The 23,203-nt window shown below is 35.6% G+C and overlaps 1 protein-coding gene across 1 annotated transcript in view; it reads right to left on the reverse strand.

The window, feature by feature from the left end:
• ADGRV1 (adhesion G protein-coupled receptor V1) overlaps window positions 1-23,203 on the reverse strand; it is a 269,849-nt gene that overhangs the window by 117,920 nt on the left and 128,726 nt on the right. Inside the window, 1 exon segment of the mRNA XM_017729530.1 lies at window positions 20,530-20,630. Within this exon segment, the coding sequence (XP_017585019.1) occupies window positions 20,530-20,630 (101 nt within the window).

A 23,203-nucleotide genomic window follows, 5' to 3' on the forward strand; every position in this document is an offset into this window, starting at 1 on the left:
TTGGCCAGAAAAAAATCAAAGTTTTTAATTTTAAATATAAAACAATGAGTTTTCAGAAAATGTCTGCCTGCTCAAATTTTTTAGTGAAGATGAATACCCAGAAATTAAGAAAAAAAAATAGTGAGACTTTTTCCCCTCAAATACTCTGAAAGGCTTATTTTTAATCTAATTCCTAAATCAACATTATGTTCATTTTAAGTCTATGTCTATCAAGAAGTTATGCAATTATTTGCAGGTTTCACAATTAATGAGGAAAATCCGCCTATTATATATGATATATATTTGCGGTTTTTGCGATTCCATATTTTGATAGACAAGTTTGCAAAGCAGAATGGCAATTTATTTCTGTCGTCTCGTACTACATCAAGTAAAAACATAATTTTGTTAACTTTACAGACATTTAAACAAGGCAAAGTAAAGGTAAAAATACTAATAAAGGTGAGAAAAAAGATCCTGGACAATTACATGTATTCTACTTTTCAGGCAGAAGTAGACCTTGAAAAACAAGAAGAAACACCTGCATTGTAAGTAAGTGTGATTCAGAGAAGAGATTTCATAACCCTTGGGCAGAGGAAGACTGAGGGAAATTGAGGCATTTGTGTAATATCTGAAACTCCAGAAATATAAAGAGTAAAAGGAGTGTGTGGCCTTTACTGCTAAACTACAGATTTCTTTACTAAAATATAAAATATATTTCTGGGTATTGCAAAGTGCATGTCCAAATGTGACTGGTCAAAGATCTGGTGAGAAAATTCTGTTGAAGTTATTTCAAAAAGCTGTATTTAGGTAGATTTATTCACTGATACATAAAAAATTAATCATAAACATGATAATAATAAATTTATTAGGGTAGTTTTTAGTCCTTTTTTCTAAAAATTAAAGCATTAGTCAGAGGATTTATTGCATATATAAAACCCACTCACAGTCGTCATTATAATTTCACTAGGAAGACTGTTTACTTCTAGAAAGGAAATATAATATACTTGACACCAGAAGATAATTATTATTTTGTCGGGAATAGTTCCGTAGGACCAATGCTTGTTCCTGCAGAACTTCAGTGATGTTATAGCTCTGTGTTTAGAAAGACAACCTTACTATCATGCTGCTCTTCTTCCTAAAAAATAGTTTTTCTTTAACCAAAATATCTACTGCAAGATGGTAGAAAAATTAAAATAATAAAAATTATAGAATTAGTATAGATTTTTAAAATACTTTCCTCCTTATCTTTTAACTAGGTGATTTTAAAGCAATCTGAATAATATTCATACGAATGAAAAATTAATCATGATAAAGACAATTTTGTAAGCAAAGGAAAGGGAATCAAACAAGTCATACAAAAGCAATCATGCATCACCTCCCACAGCCAGAAAGATGCCTGGCCAGTCTCCAAGCAAGGCTAACCCCTGTCCCTCAGTTTATATCTGTAAATATGGTGTTACATGGTACTGAATATCCCTTTGGTCACCTGCAGTCAGTTGTTTCCGCTGTCCCTTCCTAGATCCTTTCCCACGACCAGCCTACTAGCCATGGAGGCAGTGGGAAAAATAGAAAGCCATGACATCACACAAGACCTTTTCAGAAACAGCCAGAACACTGCTTTGTTATCAACACTGCACTATAGAGTCTTTTATCAAGAACATTAACTTCATCTTGACCACAGCCAGTACAGTATATTGAAAACAACACCACCAAAAAGGAAAAACACACTGGAAGTATGACTCTTATTTCAGCTATACAAACATATACACAAAAAGACTTTTATATCTCACTGTTAAAACACCTTGAAATACGAACATCAAATATAGAGATAGATATACTCTTTTCTTTTTTTTTCTGTCTCACTGTACATTAAATTGGGAAGTAGCCCAATTTGCTATAAATGAGGCTCAACAGTTTAGAAATTATGAATTCCTGACATTGGCAATGTCATTAGTATATGTTGTTTTATTTCTTTCCAAGCTGCTGTTTTTGTAAATATTGTCAAATTTCTCACAGAAGGATGTCATCATATACCGAGGAGCAGGCATTAGATCCTTCCTAAGTATCAAATTGTCCAATCTGATTTACTAAGTAATAATGTAACTTGCTAATTTTTTGTTACCAATGGAAAAATGAATTGTGCGTAGTTCTGTAGACAATGAGAATCAAAGGTGGAAGCTAGTGTAGAACAGGCAAAAAAGTATATGAGACTGAGGAGAAATGTTCATAATGCACCACACTGCTAATCTGAATGTCAAAACTTGAGTCAAAGTGTATTAATGAAACATGCACACTTGCTAAGGTGTTCGGCACATGGGGCCCTGACAGGCAAGGCCATTATGTCCCAGCAGTGCAATGCAGTAGTACACAAATACTACCTGGTATTAGGAAGAAAAGTTACATCTTGCCTAGATGGACACAAATAAGCCTTGCCTCTGGGTAGAACTAATTGGTTTGAGTTGAATGCTACACTAGCACAGCTGTCCAGTTCTCAAGCCCAAACCAGGGCTAATTAGTGGGATCTTTGAGCTCTCTGCCTTTTACTGTGTTATAAAGCAAAGCATTATAAAAAAATTAAACTTCATAATGAAGGTCAGAATACATAATACAGCTCAGAAATTAGATGTGAGGACCTGCTTTACAGCAAGTACCTGGGTATACATTATCTAGAGTTCTAGGCTTAGATTGCATATTTTTTCTGCCCCTATTTTTAAAGGTTATGCAGTTGAGATAAAAAAATTCTGTTAAGTCATAGCCATGTCGATCAACAGACAATGATATTATTTAAGTCACCAATATGATATATGGTTAAACAAAGAACTGAACAGGCAAAATCAGTGTGTTCAAATTTTTAAAACTTCTACAAGGTTCATAATCAAAAGCAAGCAGGTTAAATTAACAGAAAACACAGTATGTATTATTTTATACTTAATTCTAAGTATTACATATCAAAATATCCTGGAAATTTTACAGCTCTTCTGGTGTTTAACTTCACAGCTTCTAAAAAAGAACTGAGAGTTGTATTAGTTCTGTTAAAACTTACTCATTCCCTCATGTTTTCCCACAACAAATGTGATAGTTAAGAGGAAAAAAAGTTCTGAAAAAAGGAACACTTGAATGTAGAAGAGTTAGGGGAAAGATGACTGGCTGATCCTCTCTCTTCAAACTCCTACTGTTTACTATTTCCAAATTTCCGAGTCTGATTGCTCTTCAGGTCTCAACCAACTTCTACCCTACTGCTCCTGCCTGCAGTGTATCAATTTAAACTACATGACATTCTAATCTTCACTCATCAGAGTTTATTAGGTATTCAAATCATGCCTGAACTGTGTATGGAACATTCATATGCACAATTAATGCAAACCAATGAGATAATTCAAAGAAGAGGACTTGTTTACCACAAGACAAAAGCTGGGTTTGGACCTGAATGGCATCCTGCAGTAATGTTCCATGGGAATGCAGAAGACAAGTTTCTCATGTTCACCACCACAGTGAAGGTATTTGTATTAAGGTATTTGAGCACATTAAAAGGAGTCCCACAGAATGAAAGAATGAGATTACAGTGTCCAGTAACAACTGGTGACCAGAATTTAAAGACTTTAAAGAAAGGGCTACTGTTTAAATAAAAAGGAGATGACAGAGTTAATTGGCTTAGCTAAGTGCAAGAAGTGCAATGTTGAGATTGCTGGGGGGAATAAGAGGAGCTGCGGGGAAGTATCAGAAGGAGAAAGACTTGTTTGAGAAAACAGCAGAAAGTCAAATCACAGCATCCAGCATTCCCTCAGAGATAAGGGCTAGATATGAAGAGGTCATGGATGGTAATAGTCAATGAAGGATTGGAGTGGGCTTAGATGGAGAGACTGCTGAAGGACAAAGGAAAGAAGGAATCACACAAATACAGTATTTCAGAGTAACAAGAGTGGGAAACAGGAGGGGATGGAGAGATGGCTTTAATGAGCACAAGGGTGATACGAGCCCTTGTTAAGCAGTAGCTGATCAAGACTGAAGAACAGAAAACAATGAAAATTCCACTAGCTACAGTGGAAAAAAACATACTGGTCTCTCTGCTTATGAAACAAATTTTGCCTGGCAAAGGGTAGTAGTAGAGTTATTCTGGCCTCTGAATCACAGTAGGAGAATTCAGAGGAAAATGGTCTGTGCCTCATGAATCTGGAGGGCTTACAAGAAGCTAAATCACTAGATTAACAATGGCAGGTGTAATCACATGTACGAGAAGTAGGAGATGACATTTCTTCAATATAAATCCATCTTGGAACACACCTGATATGCTTCATAACCAGCTGGTTTTACAAAAATGATAAGCAGTCTCCTGAACAGGTGAGATTTCAGGAAGAAATCTGAGTTAAAAACAGGAGGGTGGAAGAGAGGCACCATATGGAAATAATGTAATAAAAAAGATAAAATAAAATATCTATTTAAATATACACACATTCAATCTAGCTAGTCCCTGTCTTTTGCTCTCTCTTTTCTCCTTAACTTTTCCTATGTGTATGTATACCTATATATCTATGTACATCTCCACGTGAATGTATATATGTATATCTACGTGTGTACCCAAAGAGAGGTCAGTTTTTAGTCCGGTACAGTTTAGACACACTCTTAAAATATGGAAAGTTTTACATACTTTGTACTTTTATACTTTATTTTTCACTGATATGACAATCCCTGAGTGTAGTGGTTTAGTCCAAAGTACTCATTACTGTCAGGTCACAGAGGAAGCTGTAAGCACCCCTTTGCAAGAACATCACTTCCAGGACTATGCTTGCTAACCCATGACATTGAGAAATGACAATGCACTGAAGATCCCCAAAGCATCCTTAATACAAGATCCATCCAACATCAGTACTATAATTGATACCTCAGTTCTGAAACATATTCTAAAATTAGATTCTCACATTTTGAGATACTTACTCCTAAGCAGGCCTGATTAAATTAATAAGCATACTTAAAAAGTAACTTACAGTAAGTGGAAAAGTGACCGAAATTGACTATTGACTGTAGGTGTAAACTCTCTCTTTGGAAACATAAAACCTTAGTCAGATGAAAAATACTTCTTAATTCAAAAAAATTATCAGAGGACAAATTTTCTAAGCTTTGGAAAAAATCTTTTGGTAATATCTTCATTATCAATTTAATTTTAGATATAATTAGAATGCTAACTACAAAAAATTACAACAGAAAACAGATTTAGATGTGAATGGCAAATAACAGCAATTCCAACTGTATGTTGATGCTTCGTTCCTAACAACTACGAAGTGTAGAAGATGCATTCACAATTAAGTGCAGAAGTTCTTGGTTGCCCTGTTTCTCACATTGGGATAGTATTGCGCCATAGATCACTTGTGAAACTTAGTACTATTTAATGGGACACACTAATCAAGATAGGAAATTGCCACCTGATATTAAGACCCACAAAACAAACAAACACCACCATGACATCACAAAATAATTTCAAAGAGGACAACGGAAACTGATGAAGCTTAATTGTTTCCAGTTTCTTCTATCATTTGAAATCTACATAATCTTCACCTTCATCAACAACCTGAGATCCCACATTCACAGTTCAAATGAAAAGTTCCCAAATTCATAGGGACCGTAGGAAATGTAACACTGGAGGACGGAAAAATACCAGATTACAAAGCTCCCCACAGCAATCCTTTAATGAAGGTTTTAAACTAACATGAACCCATTAAATAATGTCACATTTAATGAGTACTTAAATAATGTCATTAATAATGGAGTAATTGGACCTTTTTACAAAAAGAAAATCTATTTAGCACTGTCATCATTTCCGGCAATACAAGTTACTGAATAGCGTCTTATTCTTAGTTCTTATTACATTCTAAACATAAATAAGCCAGAAATAATGAGAGAGACCAACTTTTATGGAAACTGCAGCCTAGCCATTTAATTTCTATTCTGTAAGAAAAATCCCACATTTGTCTACCTCTGATTAGATCAGGTGGTCATAAAAGATTACTATTGTACTTTTCTTGTCTTGGAAATGACTGCAATTTGGCCAACTGACTGAACCAGGATGGTATTATGTGGAATTTCACAATAATTATCAACCCAAAGACAAAACCTACAATGAGTTTTTGCCACATGTAATAACTTTCACATATGACCTAAACAGTTTATCATATGTAGTTTCACATCGTTTGCTATAAATGAATAAAATTTAGCATTCATCATCTAAGTCTTTAAGAAAGTAATAATATAGACCCCATGATGCCACTTAGAAAAATAGACCAATATCAAACCAACCAAAACAAATTTTTCTGTTGTTTTGTTCAGTCAAGAGAAAGGAATTTCTTTTCTGTTTTCAAATATATGCATTTTTGGAAAGAAATTAAAACCAATGATTTTGAAAGAAATTCTACATATTTCTACACTGTTACTTCTCAAGAAATTAAAAGAAGATTTAATGATAAAAAACTGGACAGCTAAAGAAAAGAAATGTATTGACTCCATTACTCAAACCAGTGACTTTCATTTAGTCTAGTAACTAACCTTTTTAGTAAAGAAGTTTCTTATATGTAATTTGAGTCTTGATGTTTTATCCCGTAATTTATTACTTAACATTTAAATTACTGATCCAACACACTTACACCATCTTTAGGTGTCTAGATCAAAACTATATATTTCTTCTTATAAAATTTTAGAAGCTACCTTTATTTCCCCTTAATTTCTTCGTTCATACTAAACAAAGAAAGGAGATACTTGTTATTGTTGGACAACTTTGTGACTACTGCTCATTTCTGTTTGTATGCTTTAGCACTCCAAAAGCTGATTAGGTTCTGCTTTGTTTTGATACCAGCAGGATGAAGACACCACTACAGAGAACTGGAGAAATTCCCTTTAGAAAAGCTAAATTCAATGCGGCAAACATAATCGTACTGTAGACAAGGAAGAGGGATAGCGTCCCTCACAAAACTATTCAAAGCAGGAGTCTAACTCAGCTCTTCTCATGGTGACGAAGACTTTCTCACTGCAGGAAGGGAGCCTGGAGAGGTTAGGGTCCCAGAACTGAAGACAGCAACTGCAACAGTTGCTGAAAAGGTAAAGCTTCTGAGACATGCTCAGGCAGCTCCATCTCTCTCCAATCAAAATACCCAAAAGAGACAAAGCAGGAAGTCTATGCTAACACAGCTTACTGTAAAATTTTGTTAGTGGAATACGTGAAAGATATAGACTAAATTTGTGCTTAATTATGGGAAAATGAATTTTGTTCTCGACTCACATTTTATTAATTAGTAACCATGCTGACAACTTTTTGTAGTTGTTTATAACAAAGATCAGCATAAGGAAATGTTGTCTTCATTCTCTGTGAGCAATTATGGACAAAGAATCTGAATAGCAAGGTGGCTTTACAGACTTCAGCAGCATCTAGATGGTATAACTTGGCTGTCACATACAAAGCTTTGGTTCTCCTGCACACAGTTGGATTTACCAGAAGTCTTTTCAGGTGTTATTCTTGATCCTATTACTAACTTCAACACAATGTATAAAGCATACAATAATTTCTTTTAACTTGTTTGCTTTTTAATTCTTTTAATAAACAAAAGGATTATTTTTACTGTACCACACTGTGTTGCTTTTTTTCACTTTTCTGTGTAAAATAAATAAAATATTCTGATCACAATAGACTCAAAAAAAGCATGATAAATGAGCTAGCAAAATATCAACTATATCTTCATTTTACATGAAGTGGGATTTCATTTGCAGGAATTAACCTAACATTAAACATCTTGATCGATATTCTAAATCAAAGTTAAATTTGAGAGGAACAAGTGATCACATCAAAAGAGGCCATGTGATAGAGAAACAGATTGGATGATTAAATGGAGGTAGAGATTAGCCTTCTAAAGGACTCTGTGAGAGATATACAGTAGTCTTGCCTTTAGTCAAACCTGCTTTGTAAGAAGAATCTCTAGCACAATATTTCAGCATTTCCATCTCAGAAACACATACACCCACACAGCTAATCTGGCCATTTTATTAGACTGAGAAAGTTTTTTTATTTCACTTTAATTGTTTGAAAACAGCTTAGAAAGTAATATTAAAAAGTTAATGTATCTGGTAACTCTAAGTTTTTATATTCTATGAAACTTAAGTTAAAAGAACACATCTCTGAAACCAAAGTGAAGCTATCACCCAGAATTATAGCTCATACAATAAATACCTTCATTAGAACCATCAAAATCAACCCAATAAAAGTGTTTTCTAACATTCAGCAGGCAACAATATGATCTGCAGAGCTAAACCACAAGAATTATCTTTAACCCCATCTCCAAGTGTAATCACTACATGTAGCATTTTGAAAAATACCTGCTATTATTTAGACTACTTAGAGCATTTAGCTATTGCTTAATTATGATCCATTTCAATCAGAAGCTTTGATTTATAATTTGGAACAATCTGAGTGATATCAATAGAAAACTCTCCAAATCCCATTTTGAATTTTAAATCCACCCAGAAATACTAGAATCGCAAGAAGCAAGCTGCTTCCTAGCATATACTTGTCTGATCAGAATGAAATCTACACAGCTCTCTCTGAATTCTCTCATTTGAATGGGGAGTACTGAGCAAGGAGCTGGACCACATGATCTCTAGAGGTCCTCTCATCCTAATTATTCTTTAATTCTGTTCTGTGATTTGGCTATTAACAGCCAGTTAATTTCTACCCTGATGTACACCTACTCAGCAGCTGTATTTGGGTCACTCTCTGTTCATAGTTCTCCTTAAGTCACCTCAAATGCTGCTAAGCACTGGACCAAAAAAACACATGAGAGAAGGAAATTTCACAGACTGATTTGTTTTTAGAATAAACACCAGAAAATGCACAGAAAGAGAAGTGGTCCACTGACAAGAATCATGGAGTTACAACTTTCATGATTTTATACAGAAATGTGAAAACATCAATAACAAATAAAGACAAGGACAAAATTTATGACAATCTTATCACACAGGGGAACCAGTTTCCCATTCCCAAAGTGAATTGAGAATCACTAAGTGCTATGATGACCTATACCAACAACAGAGTCTGAAAGAAAAGCAAAGAAACACAAAACACCAATTCCCAAACCTCTAAAATAAACAAAAAACTCGTTCTTTCTTTGGGTTTAGTGAGGAAAAAACCTCAGTACATCTAGGAAAGGAAAGTCAACTCTAAATACAGAGGACATGCTTTTTTTGCTTTTTCAAATGATAAAGTAGATTCTGCAGAACTTTTCCTTATTATTAACAGATTTCTAGACCTGCTGAAGAGTCAGAATTAGTTTTCAAAATTCTGTATCATCTGAGAGTGTATCAACTGCTACTAATCTGATGGGTTGTGAGAAAGTGAGGGCCATCATGCTATAGAACTGACCACACAGCTGAACAGAGGCTAAAAGCAAATTACAAGAAAAATGTTTGAGTCTCCAGATTTCCATCTGATGTGCAGGGAATTCTTGCTGGGATAGGAAGGGAAAAGAAAACTTACAGTCTGAGACGAGTTTCTAATATTTCTAATTTATCAGCAACACTTGACTTTCCAGAATGGTGCTGTCTGTCACAGGATGTTACTACACAAAGCATTGCAAATCTTAGTTAGAAAGCATTGGCCATATTAAAAATTATGTTCAACAATGTGACCTAGAAAATAACTAATTTTGGGAAAGTTACCACAATTAATCCATCTATCTCATTCCATCTTAAGAAAACTCACTTAATTAGTGAATAAAGGGCAGCTCACAATTTACTAGATTATTGAAAGCATATTACTTGGTAGTTATCAAACAAGAACATATTCTTAATCTCATGAATTTGTCTCTTTCATTTGAAGAAGAAAAGGTACAATGCTTAGTTGAAAGTCTTGACAAGTGGGCATGAAAGAATATTAGGAAGCAGAATGACAAGCCTGAGTTTAGATAACATCCTAACTCCATTTGCTTCAGATTAAAAATGCTGAAAATTAAATTGCAAGGACCCTTTTCATTTATTTTATTCCATAGAACTTCAATACCATTTAAAAACTGTGCTTCTCTCTCCTTAAATAAATGCAGTAAATTCATCTGATGTTTTGAATGCATAATATTGGATCTTGGTTGAAAGCTATCTACTATAGCTACAAATCCTTCAATTTTTTACCTGTATAGCAGCTCAAAATTAGGACAGTACAAATGAAGTCTTAAAAAGCATTTATTTTTTATAGTTTGGTGTTGTCTCAGTGTTTGACTAAGGTTGTACGATATATCAGATCTGCTAAGCAACAGACATACCTAGGATTATTTAGCATGTTAGGAGAGCATTGCTACAACTTCTTGTGGGTGATTCTTGTGCAGGATTATGAAATAAACCAAGTGAAGCTACAACACTTACGTTTTCATCACTGATGGCAAGTGATGACTTCCAAAGCTGGAGTCATCTGTTGTGTCTATATCTCAATCAACAACCCACAACAACTTTGAATATTTTGAAAGGGTAATATGATACAACGTTCAGTGAAAAGTTCACGCAGGAAAGTAATCTCCTGGAGCAAATGGCAAGGGGATTCTTTATACCAAAAATTCCTCAGGTTAGTTCTCTTCTTCAAATTTCTATTTATAATGAATAATACATCATTACATACAGTAAGCATCGCAAATAGTGCAACAGTTTATAAACGAATAAAGCTTCAAGTGAGCAACCCATATACAACTATGAACTATGTGGGCAACAAACTACTGAGAAATACTCACATTTATTTGGTTTTACTTTTTAAAAAATGTTTCCAGTTTTGCAGAGCTATATTAACTAATTAGGCACCAACTTTGAAAAGGGAACAACTGTTGTGTTATACAGAGCTAAATGTTAGGAGCATCCTGTAGAATATTGCAACATTTTGAAGATAACATGTAAGTATTTAAGAGGTTTGAAAAATAAAGTGCTCCTTTTTTCCTTTGGTAAGCAGACTTGTCTACTGGAATCTGACATTTATCAAACTCAGTAATAACACCAGTGCATGTCAGCATTTCAGACAAAGAATCTTTTGAAGATGCTTTTTCCTGGGGTGAAGCTTAATAAGGACACTTGCAAATAAGGACACTTGTGAAAGCAGCAGGAAAAGGAGATACATGTCTTTCCAGTGCATGTCAGCATTTCAGACAAAGAATCTTTTGAAGATGCTTTTTCCTGGGGTGAAGCTTAATAAGGACACTTGCAAATAAGGACACTTGTGAAAGCTGGAGGAAAAGGAGATACATGTCTTTGGACAGAAAGGTTATATAGGAAAACTGATATGCTGTGTTTCATCCTCCAAAAGAGAACGGTCTAAATATAAAAATAAAAAAATTAAGCCTGAAAGATCTAAAGCTTCAGCAAATGTTGTGAAAGCTACCATTGTGTGAAAGCTGACAGCTCTGTGTGTGTGGATGAGTGTCACACACTGCAGCAGGATTTTAGAACAAAAAGCTGTGAACAGCTATCTTCAGAGATGTCTCATCACATTTTATTATTCTTCAATACATACTTTCTGGATGTCTAAACTAGACTGAGCTTAGTAAAAGTTCATTATAAATCTGAAGGAAAATCGTCCAGGCAACAAGAGAATGAGAGCTTGGTGGGACATTCCCAGTGACTTCTGCTTCCAGCCAGAGCCACCCAAGCTTGGACACAGATTCAGTCTGCAGCTATTACTGGGTTTCTAAGGACGGACTTCTTATTTGTATTTGTGATAAAAAGACCAGTTTTCCATTAATGCTTCTAAAGAGAAAATTAACATAGCCTTACATTTGCTTCCTATGTCAGGAATCATCTGTTATTGCAATTAAGAGCAAGTTCACCTTTGATTTTATCTTTTTGCAGTACTGAGCATACGGACACAGAACAGAGACCGAGTAACAGTCTAAATGCCAAAGGTGTCAAAGCTAACTTCATTTAAAACTAATAAAAAAATGCAACCAAGAACACATTAGAGAGAAACATTTCATACAGTTAGAGTAAGGTAAGTGCGACCTTTTGATCACTAATGTAAAGAATTTTTTAACACAGAAGGTGACTGAAGAGCTAATGGTTTAGTCTTACTAATCACATGGTGAATGCCTTTTCATCCAACTTCCTTCTTTGCTTCTATTCCATTCCTTTTCCAGTGAAACTACATTTACACAAGACTTTAAGAAATCAGTCCGATGATAACAAAATATATTTTAACAATTGATAGCATTTACTATCAAATATATCCTGAAAGCTTTTGTTCTTCAAAGGTGGGAAGCTGAGATGCCCAGACTAATAATTATTCTGACAAGATTAGCTGCCATCACATCTGGCCTCAGCTAGAAGTTAGCAATTAGCTGTAACATGCTAATGCCAAATATCAGTCTGTGTAAAGTAAAAGGCAAGGTACAGGTTTATACAAAATATAAAGATTAACATATGGATATTGCTTTAACCTGTCCCATGTCAAGGGTAGGACAATGTGTATCACTGTAAGTTAATGACTTGGCAAATGTTCAGATGAGGGTTTAGGAAACATTAACCACCCATCTACCCAAAACTCTGCTCAGACGTGAGTGGCTGCAAGGATCTGTGACAACTGAAGAGCACAGTTAAACGTGAGGATAGATTTTGTTACAGAGCTCTGTCTTTTATCTCCAACGCAGACCTTTTGAAAATGTTCATGTAACCGTCTCCAGTTGTCCGCAAGTACACTGCTGTATCTTGATCACAGATTATACTCAAGCACAATTTGCAATATTTTAAAAATACTTCAGAAGTAACAAATAGCAGTAACTATAGGCCAGTTTTAATTATGAATTTACATAGAACATACAGGTCTGTAGATGTACTTTTCAGTTATATATTTCTCTATCTGCCTCTCATTTATGTCGTGCTGAGTCATGCACACCTATGAAAGACATGGTGGGAAGACAAAAAAACTTCTGTATATAAGGTTTAGAGGACTGATGCATCTCCATGGGATGTATGTATACTGTATGCCTACTTGATCCCTCTCTTCCCAACTTTTTTTGCACTGTGGGAACACATTAAAAAGAAATAAAAGGTCACCTGTCCCAAAGCAAGGCTTCTGTTATTGCAGTTAATGGGGTTGTTTGTTTTTTGGGGGTGGGGGGCAGTGTTTTGGTTTTTTTGTTGTTCTGTTGTTGCTGCTGTTTTTGGTTTTGTTTTGGGTTTTTTTGTTGTTGTTGTGGTTTTTTGTTGTTGTTTTTTTGGGGGGTTTTTGGTGTTGTTTTTGTGGTTTTTTATTTTTCTTTTGGTCTCAAAACCACAAATTATTTACTAACTTACTTTCAAGGCTGAGTTTTCCTGATTTTGAGCCTGGATACTGTAGCGCACAAGAAGCCTAAAAGCTTGCATAAAGAGGTGCCACTCAACCTTGTGTAACAGTGAAAACATTTGTATGTCCCTTTTTTCCCACCTGCTTCTCCACAATGGTGGAAGACCTGTGCTTGGACTGCCTGGAACATGCAGCTCTCTACCATAACCCAGACTAGAGCAGCATCTGTCCAAAAATACTGCAGGATACAATAAAATGCAAGTTCTTTGGACACTGCAAGGACCAGGGATAAATACTGGGGAGATGGGGGGGAAAGTGCTAACAATTTTCATCAAAATATTTATCCTCTGAGTGGAGCAGACATTTTGTATCCTGGGTAAATGCAATGCTAGGTGCTCATTTGATTCAATTCTGTTTGTTTACTCACAGATAGACAATCTTTAGACTTTGAATTCCTGTGCTTTCCAAGCTACTTCTTGCCAGCTGATCCACAATTATTGACTAAGGGAAGATTCCTATCCCATCTCAGCTGTGAAGTAAAACAATGTAGTTAATTATCTCCTGTACACTTTCTCCCATCTCTGGTCTCTGAGACCCACATAAAATTCTACTATTTCCAGCAAATACTTCAACTATAGAAGTTAATTTCTAATGATGCACATGCCTTGTGCTTAGTTGATTTCTATTCATTCATCTATCCTTGCCCAAAATAAGCTTCCTGGTTTCTTAATTTTTTTTTAAGTGGAAACATGGAAATATAGCACATGATCAACCATCCTGATTTGCTAAGCCTTTTTTCATGACTGAACATGGTTTGGGGTTTTTTTCGGCATATGAACATATAAGTTCCTGCTTTCTCCCTCTGGCTAATATACTCTTTGTTATTCAAACTCTTTGTTAACCATTTCACTCATTATTCACTGCCATTCCCAGGATTTATGGTTTTCATGGGAATTTTTCAGAATCTAATCAGATCTACATCAGTATTAGTGTCTTTCTTTCAAATTATATTTTAAAAAGATTGACATGGGACAATAAAAAAAAAATCTTTCATGTTATAACCTGTTTGTTTAATTCTTATAAATCTCTATAATGTCATTTTCAAATGACGCTTTCTATACCAACAGAGAAAAATGACATAATGAACAAAATCAGATCTACCAGCATATAAAATTCAACCATAGCCTACTGACTAAACAATCAAAAATTACTTAATTAAGCATTATTAAATTAAGCATTATTAAAAAGCATTTAATCATAGTTAACCACAATCATTAGTAAGCTGGTATTTATGACAATCATATTATTCAATTATTTTCAAAAGCAATCAGAACCCCAGAACACTTAAAACTAAACTTGCCATATGGATCTGGCAAGGTCAGGCTCTGGTTTCATGCATACAAATAATTAATCCAATTAAGTCCTGAAAAGGCCTTGTTAATCTACTGTGTATGGAACATTAGCTGCCTGAAAGTTATGAAATAGGTCATGAGAAAACTGTCAAAAATGGGAAAAAAAGACCCCTTTAAAACTTTCTTGCAGGTGGAAGCAAGCAAAGTGACAGTAGTGGAGAAAGAACAGAACTTAGAGATTCAAGGGTTAGTATAATTTTAATTAGCTGTAAAGGAAAACTACTCAAGTGCTATTGTTCATAAAACCCTATAGACTTGTCCTCCAAAAGATAAGCTACATTAAGAATGCTTTGAAAACTTCAGATTAACACAGCACAGCTGTTGCTATGGCCTGAATTTATGGGTAACAGCAACTGCTATAGTCCTTCTCTCCATCAAGGCAGGTTTGAGGAAAGCCTTCAGCAGGGAAAAGAGCAACAGGAGATTTGCTAATTAGGAGAAGTAATAGATAACTACTTTTTTTATTAAAGCAGAATGGCACACATGAGAGGACAAAACAAAGGCAGATGAAGAAAGAAGGCAGAAAATGGGAGAAAGCATTGAAAATTTACAATGAAGCATGAAAGAGAGAGAGGCAACAGTATAACCTGTTTCACAGTAAGACACCAAGAATAGCAGTGAATAGGCAACCTGGGATGTTTCTATCTGTTCCTCTCTGTGTGTGGTCCCCAACTGCTTGTGATTTTGGGAAAAAATAGAGTATAATAAAAAGGAGCTGGAAGGCATTAGCTGATAGAAATCTCATACTTTAAAGTGAAAAACAGAACATTTGACTGTTTGCAGTGAGGACAGGAGGTGTGAGGTAATGTAGCAGCATTCTAACATATGTTGCAGCATTGCTCATATATCTGAGTTTTGGCAAACCCTAGGAGGTAATCTGTAAAAAAAGTAACAGCCTGTGCATTAACACTACATGAGAAAAGCGAACAAGGGTGGTAGAAGTAAAATCCCTACAAGTAGCAAAAGTAAAAATATATGGGCACTTCCATAGTGCTACATTATCAGTGAAAGACCAAAATCCTGTGTTGGCAGATGAAAACAAATAACATAAAATTTAAATTGAATATTTCTGATTTATTTCTTACACTCATTCACCTGGCCCTGACTACTACCTTCTCTTCATGGGATAGAGGTTTTTCAGCTGCTTCTACATGTCCACACTCCCTAGACTGAGACCGTAAAGATAAACTCTTAGAACATCTCCAGAGCCTTTTACTTTTGCCTGAGCTTTAGCTGTAAGTATCCACAAACGGCATCATGTTCATATCAAATCTCTTGGAGCCGCGGCAGCTTGGCACCTGATGAAATTCCACAGGCATATTGGCTCCCTCTGCTGGAGAAAGGGGAATATTCTGCAATAAGGAGTTCTACGAGTAGCCAGTTCCTCAAAAGAAATCCGGGTGATCAGGTAATGATCTGCTGTTGTTTTATGGTAGCAGTCTTTTCCCACTGTTTAATTGTGTATAATATATATTCTAATGATTGGGTATCCCACTTCTCGAGGTAAGGATTTTCTGACTCTCAGATTCTGAAGGACCTCATACACCTTATCTAACACCTGAGGACACCTTGAGATCTATGTATGTATGAATCTATCTATCTATAAAATGTCTGCTTATATATATATAATCAATAAAATTTATAAAGTCATTGAAATCTTGAAATAGATTACAATCGCTTCCACTAAAAATCCACTAAAATGAGCTCCAGCTTTGACTGATTCTTCTTGGATGTTGTGGACTCAAAAAGAGAAACTCAGAGTAATAGAGATTGGCCCACAAAGCCTCATTTATGACAAAATGTACTGCTTTACTTTAAAAGCATTCAATTTAGATTAGTCCACTCCAAAATTGTGTTTTATTTAAATGCGATTCCCAAATAGTTCTACTTATGATTAGGTTGAAACTGCTTCTGAAAGAAGCTGCATGAACTGTGCTCTGGCTTGGTGGGAATTACTGAAATCAGCTAGTAAATAATTAAATAATTCCATTTGAAACCTAGTAAGATAGTCACTGGGAGAAAAGGTTTAGGTCCTAATTCTTGCAATGGTAACAAAGAAAATAAGTGAGACTCCAAGAGTCACTACCTGTTGTATGATATGGCAACATGTTTTCAATAGGACTAGGGAACATACATCATATCCCCTGGAACAGCATGACTGTTATAAAGCAACTAAAATTTATTTACTGTGATCATACAAATGTTATTCAGGGAACTGGTGAGAGCAGCTTACCCACATCAACATTTTTACTGACACACCTTTCCCTTCTGACATACCCAACAAGTGTCTCAGCTAGCTGTGTGTTCCAATACTCCAATAGAAGTGAAAATATTTTCTACTTTCCATTCTTAGTAACACCTGTAGAATCTTTCCCTCTATAAATGAGAAATGTTAGACTTTATTATCCCAAAGATAGGAATACTGACATCAAGGGTGGAAGAAGACTATATACCACTCATAATTCTTACTGAAATACTTCACATCACAAAGTAACAGGATGAAACACATTAGCATGGAATCAAATTTCTAAAATGTACACGTCTTCTGGATCACTGTATACAGTTCTTTTGTGTTTCCTCTGTGTTCTCTCAAATCTTATGAGTAAATGCTGATGGTATCTCACCAGCATTATTAGCTGCTGTCAGGTTAGAGCAGCAAATCTCAGGCCTCGAAGACAAAGAAGCAAATTCCCTCATTCTGGGAAACTGGGCTTTAACTTTAAAGTAATGCATAAAAATATTCATTGTTTCCTATGCCATGAAGTTTCATATTTCGTATAGACCTGGAGTTTAGTGAAGCTCTGTACCCTCCCAGCTTCTTCAGAAACAGTCCTTTAACTAGTATTTCCCAGCAGCTGACTAAAAGGCTCAGGCTTACCGTAAGGGAAGACTGAATTAAAAGGAAAACTTCTGTCTACTGCCAGGAGAGAGGCAGGCACTCAGTCACTCACTGCCACGAGATACCCCTCTGGTGGATGGTACAGCGAATCACTCTACACCCCTCATTTTGGAACATGCTTTGCAAGCTCCCCCTATCCAGGTATATAGGTCAATTTCTTTTGGGCTTTGATTATCTATAGGGGAAAATAAGAATTTCCTTATTTTGGAAGAGTTAAGATTAAAAACAGTACAGTAGAAGCACCATTTCAGTGTTTCTGTAGAGATTTCACTTTTATAGGATGGCAGAAGCTACAGGCTGGATGATCATTCATTAATTCATTCATACATATCCTGCTCCTTCATGACCTCTTGGAGATTTTATCACACCTTTAAAATTTATCTTCTGGCAAAATTGTCCAAATCTGAATAAGTCCAAATAATAAAGCCACGATTCTACCAAGGCTGCAGTTTATAAAATAACGATTTTTTTAAAAAGAAGATGGTATGCACTATTGCTTCTTGAAAAATATAACTGACATGTATGTTTGTATTTTTGCTCAGGTTGAATAACACACAATTTTCAAATATTTAAACAGAGTAAGTATAATTCTTCATCATGCATTTCTATCAAAATCAGTGGTAGGATCAACTTGGCCTGGCAGTTCAGTAGTTATTGCAGTGACAGGTGATGATGCTAAGTGCATCATAGTAGTGCATAAGAAGTTTGGGGACTGGATAAATGAGAAAACATTAATTTTTTGTTTGATAAAAATAGGATGACACAGTTTCCCCTATGCCTTTTTTTTCTATTTGACCACTAGAATTTAATTTTGCTTTGCTGGCCATAAGAATGGAAGCCCATTTGTACACAATACTTGCTATAAGCAGATTGTGAATGATCAAATATTCCAGAGAAGTGGCTACTGCATATATGAAAAGCTGCTCAATAGTGCACTCACAAAAAGTCTAAATAGAGAATTTAGCATAAATTCATGTATTTGTAATACTGAGCATGTACTGTGGAAATGGCCCCTGAAATTTAATGTGGACGAGATGCATCAAGCTGAGTATATACAAAAAAGTCATGTATAAAGTGCTTATTCATGCATTCTGTCTGGGAATTCTCAGGCAAAGCACAGTAGCCATCCCAATGGTTCCTATTAAGTTTGTAATCGAGGTTTATAGCTCTGAAAAAAGAATTTTATTGACTACTATGACAGTATTGAGACACTGTGAAGTATGTTCTCTTAACTTTAATTTTTTGCATACTCAAAAATTCACCTAAATTTACTTCAAAACTAAAAATCTCAGCCCAGTAATTTTTTCCTTCATGCATTTAGGATATTGTTAAATGAACTTACGTTCAAAAGGAATAAAAAATATTTCGCAAATATCCTAGTCTTTTATGTTTTTCCAATGAGTTTCATTTAACACATGGTGAAACATCCACTCTTGAATGCTTTACAAGTGCTCCATTAATTCTGGCAGCCCTGGACACACCAAGAACGAAATGAAGGTTGAATGTTGCGAATCACCATTCCCCATCACTGACAGAGAAATGAACTATTGTGAGCAACTACAAAGCAGGCACAGCCTTGGAACAGCAAGTTCCTGAGCAACGTGCTGAAAAGGTTTGACTGCCATCTACAGACATGAGTAACTAGTGCACTGGTAGCAATTTAAAAAGAACCCCTGAAGTACAAACCTAATAAACACCTCGCGCAGATACAAGATGAAAACTAATTATTTATGGATGTATAAAACAGAGGAGCTACCGTGAAAAACTTCCCGGTTTTATTTTTTTTTCTGGTAAAAATATAAACAAATGGAGAAAGATCAGCTTCCTTCATTCTGTAGAGTGGCTAGAGAGCTAATAGTTACAAATCCGGTGTCTAGTGCTGCCTAAAGATTAGAAGATAGAAATAAAAAATACTAACATTTTCTTTGTATTTAAACTATGAATTATTAAGTGCTGATTTTTAAGTAGTAAGTTCTCATTTAAAACTGTCTTAAATAGCTCCTCTCATACAGAGTCAATAGTCAGCAAACCCACAACATTTTTAATTACATTGTAAATTTCTAATCACATATATAGTGACCAAATGCTTGTATGTGGGTACAGCTGTACATACACCATCTACGTAGAGTTTTCTGTTAAATTTTAGCTTCCTAATCAGGCTAGTTCACAATAGGCCAACATATCACAACACAACTCTATAAAGATTTTCTTCCACCTGTTCAGAACACCTAGCACAGTAGTTCAGTTCTCCCTTGTCAAACACTCTCTTTTCACTCTGCCTTAAAGCCACTTTCTTTTCTTTGACAGCTGCTGCCAAACTGTCTTTACTTCCTCTCCAAACTTGCTCACTAGTTAAGCAGTTACCCCGCTAAAATCCTCTTTCAAAAATTTTGTTCTAAACTTTCAAAATCACTGCATGGCAAAAGAAAAAGAGATTAGGAGAGCCATGTATTTCAAGTATTGAGGATGAATGACAAAATTACTTAGAACCATACAAACTGTACCTCTATAATTAAAATTATTACATTTACACACCACATGGAAATATTCTCAGGAATTATTCTTCACAGATCAGAATTACATATAAAAGTTAAAATGCAGTGTATTTAAACAAAAAACAGGTCACAGACAGAAAAGCCTGTGGGCCCAAACATAAGACAACTTTCAAAATCCTTCAGAAGTTAGAATTGACCACAGCATTCTATACATGGGACTATCTTCTCACATTGCTGCATCATCCATCGGTTCTCATTAAATATTCTCAGACAGTGTGTAATTCCAGTTGAATTCCCAACACAGAATATGAATATTGGATTGATTTTAAGTGTCGTATGTTGAAACTTTACATTTTCCCAAAATGTTCAGACTTCAGGTCTGTTCAGACATGCCCATGAAAGTGAAGAAAAGAAAAGCAAACATGTACTCACTCCACATTTTGAGACTTCAGCCTTTTTTCTTACCTGAGTACCCAAACAAGCAACCATCATATGAGTGAGAAGTTTAGCGGCAAACATGGCACACCTGGTGCAGAAAAGGTGGGAGATGATAGCCAAAGTAAAACCTACATAGAAATGACAATGAAAAAAGAAGAAAAAAGAAAAAAAAAGAAGGAAAATTTAAGCTTAGGCTAATAAACTGTGCTATATATCCAGCAGATATCTCTCAAAGGTGCAGATCACTTAATAAAAACCAAACAAACAAACCTTACAGAGAGTATGTCCATTTTGGTTGACACTGAGATCACTCATGAGTTTATCTCAAATACTAACATGTATTTAATGTTCCCATAGGCTTGGGACCTAAAATAATTTCATGATGTAAACAAACCATTTTTGAAAAGTGTTTTTTGGTGTAATTTTCTGCACGAAATGGGTGATTGTCATAATAGTTATATATAAGGCAAAGGTAACTGTTCAGTGTTCATATTACTGTATCCAAAAAATGTTTTTAGAAACAATTACATAAAAAATGCCTCCTGTTGGGTAGCACTGTTTTAGCAGATAGCTAAATCTTCTAAATGCCAATCTCCCATTTCATCTGTGTTGGGCATAAAAATCTATTATAGCAGTAGTCAGAAAGAATGACACCGCTTTTCATTTCACTAATTAATTGTAAACATGAACAGAACAAAAATGGAAAAGGCCCCTTTCCTACCAGTAAGTAGTTCCTGGGAAAAGAACCCTAGGAAAGTTAAGCCACCAAGGAAAACACTGCTAAATCTAAGAGTTAATTAGAGTTAACCGTGAGCTTTCACACCTCACTCAGGGCAGGAATTTGGGTAATTAAGGCAGATCTTTTATCCTCTATTGAGACTGATTATTTGTTCAGCTACCAGTATTTGTAAGAGATGAGTGAAAGAAATAATTGCTAAAAGTATTGTTTCTAAATATTTCAAAAATTATTTAGTGATATTTAAACAACTATACATGTTCTCTCCTTTTTCTTTTTTTTTTTAATATTCTTCATACCTACGTGGAAATGTCAAGAGAAATGAATAATATCCCTATCACTCTAAAAATAAAGCAATTTGTTACTTAAAAGATTCATTTAAATCTAGTAATCTATATCATCACATCTTCAACAAGCCAAAAAAGCTGAAAGGCATCAGAAAGCATTTGCCTCAAGTTCAAAGTAAACCCTTAACCAAGCTAAACTATTTTTACTTTCAAAACACATTCTTATGACTACAGTAAATGACCAGTTCTGAACAATTATCTGTATCTTAATTGATTCAAATTCAGCAAAATATTTTCTTAGCTTTTGCATATATTTTTTTTCTTCAGTTTTTGTTGCATTTTCCATTCTACAGCATTTTTTTTCATCAACATACTTCTTTTTCCCTGCAATTGTATTTTAAAATCTGCTTATTTTTATGTGCTAAAATCTCGTTTTATTATTGTTAAATATAACCATCAATGTGTGTGGAGCAGAAAAACTGAGAGGTTCTCCATCCTTCTCTGTCTTCATTTTCTTTGGCTGAGGTTTTAAAAAAAATAAGACTAGATTTAATCTGTTACGGCAGTTTGCTAGGTAGGGATACATAATTGATTTAGCTGCATGCAGGATTTTTGTTACTCATATAGTGATGATCTAGTACAGAAGTCATAAATCTCACAAGGAGCACACCAGCCCCTCATTTAAGGGGATTAAAGACAGCCAAGAATTCCCTTTAGCATGTTTTCTTAGTAAGCCCATTACTCTTAGTGCCTATAAATGCAAGAGGTCATTTCCAACCTAAATAATTCTATAGTTCTAAGAAAAATTTACTTTAATTTGTGATTGCTGCAACATATTAGTAAACCAGCTGCAATCTGGAAAGCTCCTTCAGAAGTCGAGTTTAGAATTTAGATCCCTTGCTTCCTGCCTGGTATTTTGGGGCTTAGGCTGTTGAGGCTGCTAACAGAGTCATGCTCCTCATAGGTTGAACTCTTCAGGGTTTTTTCCCAAGATGTTGGGTAGCAGTTAGGCAGCAGAGTGTAACGGAATCTATCTCCCCCAAGCTATTACTTCTGAGTGTAAATTCCAGATAAAATGGTCAAAAAAATTTGACAAAGAGGATGACTGTACTGCTGCTAGCAACACAGATGAATTTAAGATTTTTAAGTTTCTTCCCCCAAATGAATGACATCTCTTTCCATTAAAGAGCCTCAGGGAAACAGCCACTCAGGCGATCAAGGGGTGTGCCAGGACCATTTGCAGGAGATTTAAACGGCTCTGGGGAGCCTGGTGACCCAGACCAGGCAAACAGGGGCGTGGCACGGCAGTTTGCTCAGCGGTTTGCACAGGAGGGGTGCAGTTGTTCTCCTGGCGGTGGGTGGTATGTTAGATGGGTGTGTTTTGGTTGTGTTTTTTGGGGTGTTTTTCCCCCAACTTGACTAGATCCAGCAATGGGTTACAAATGGTCAAAAGTCATTGCTGCTGCTGCCAGCAAAAGTGTGCTAACCCAAGCAGAGTACCCCAAGGACACAGTTGTCCAGACCCCTGGCTGCAGGGAGTGTCTGAGCCTGGGGGCAGTACCAGAAGACACCGGTGTGTGGTGTGAGCAGGTGAATGATCTGCTCTGTCTGGTGGCAGGGCTTAAGGAAGAACTGGGAAGGCTGAGGAGTGTTAGGGAGAGAGAAAGAGAAATAGACT

This window comes from Corvus brachyrhynchos, unplaced genomic scaffold (genome assembly GCF_000691975.1).
Source record: "Corvus brachyrhynchos isolate BGI_N302 unplaced genomic scaffold, ASM69197v1 scaffold213, whole genome shotgun sequence".
NCBI lineage: Eukaryota > Metazoa > Chordata > Aves > Passeriformes > Corvidae > Corvus > Corvus brachyrhynchos.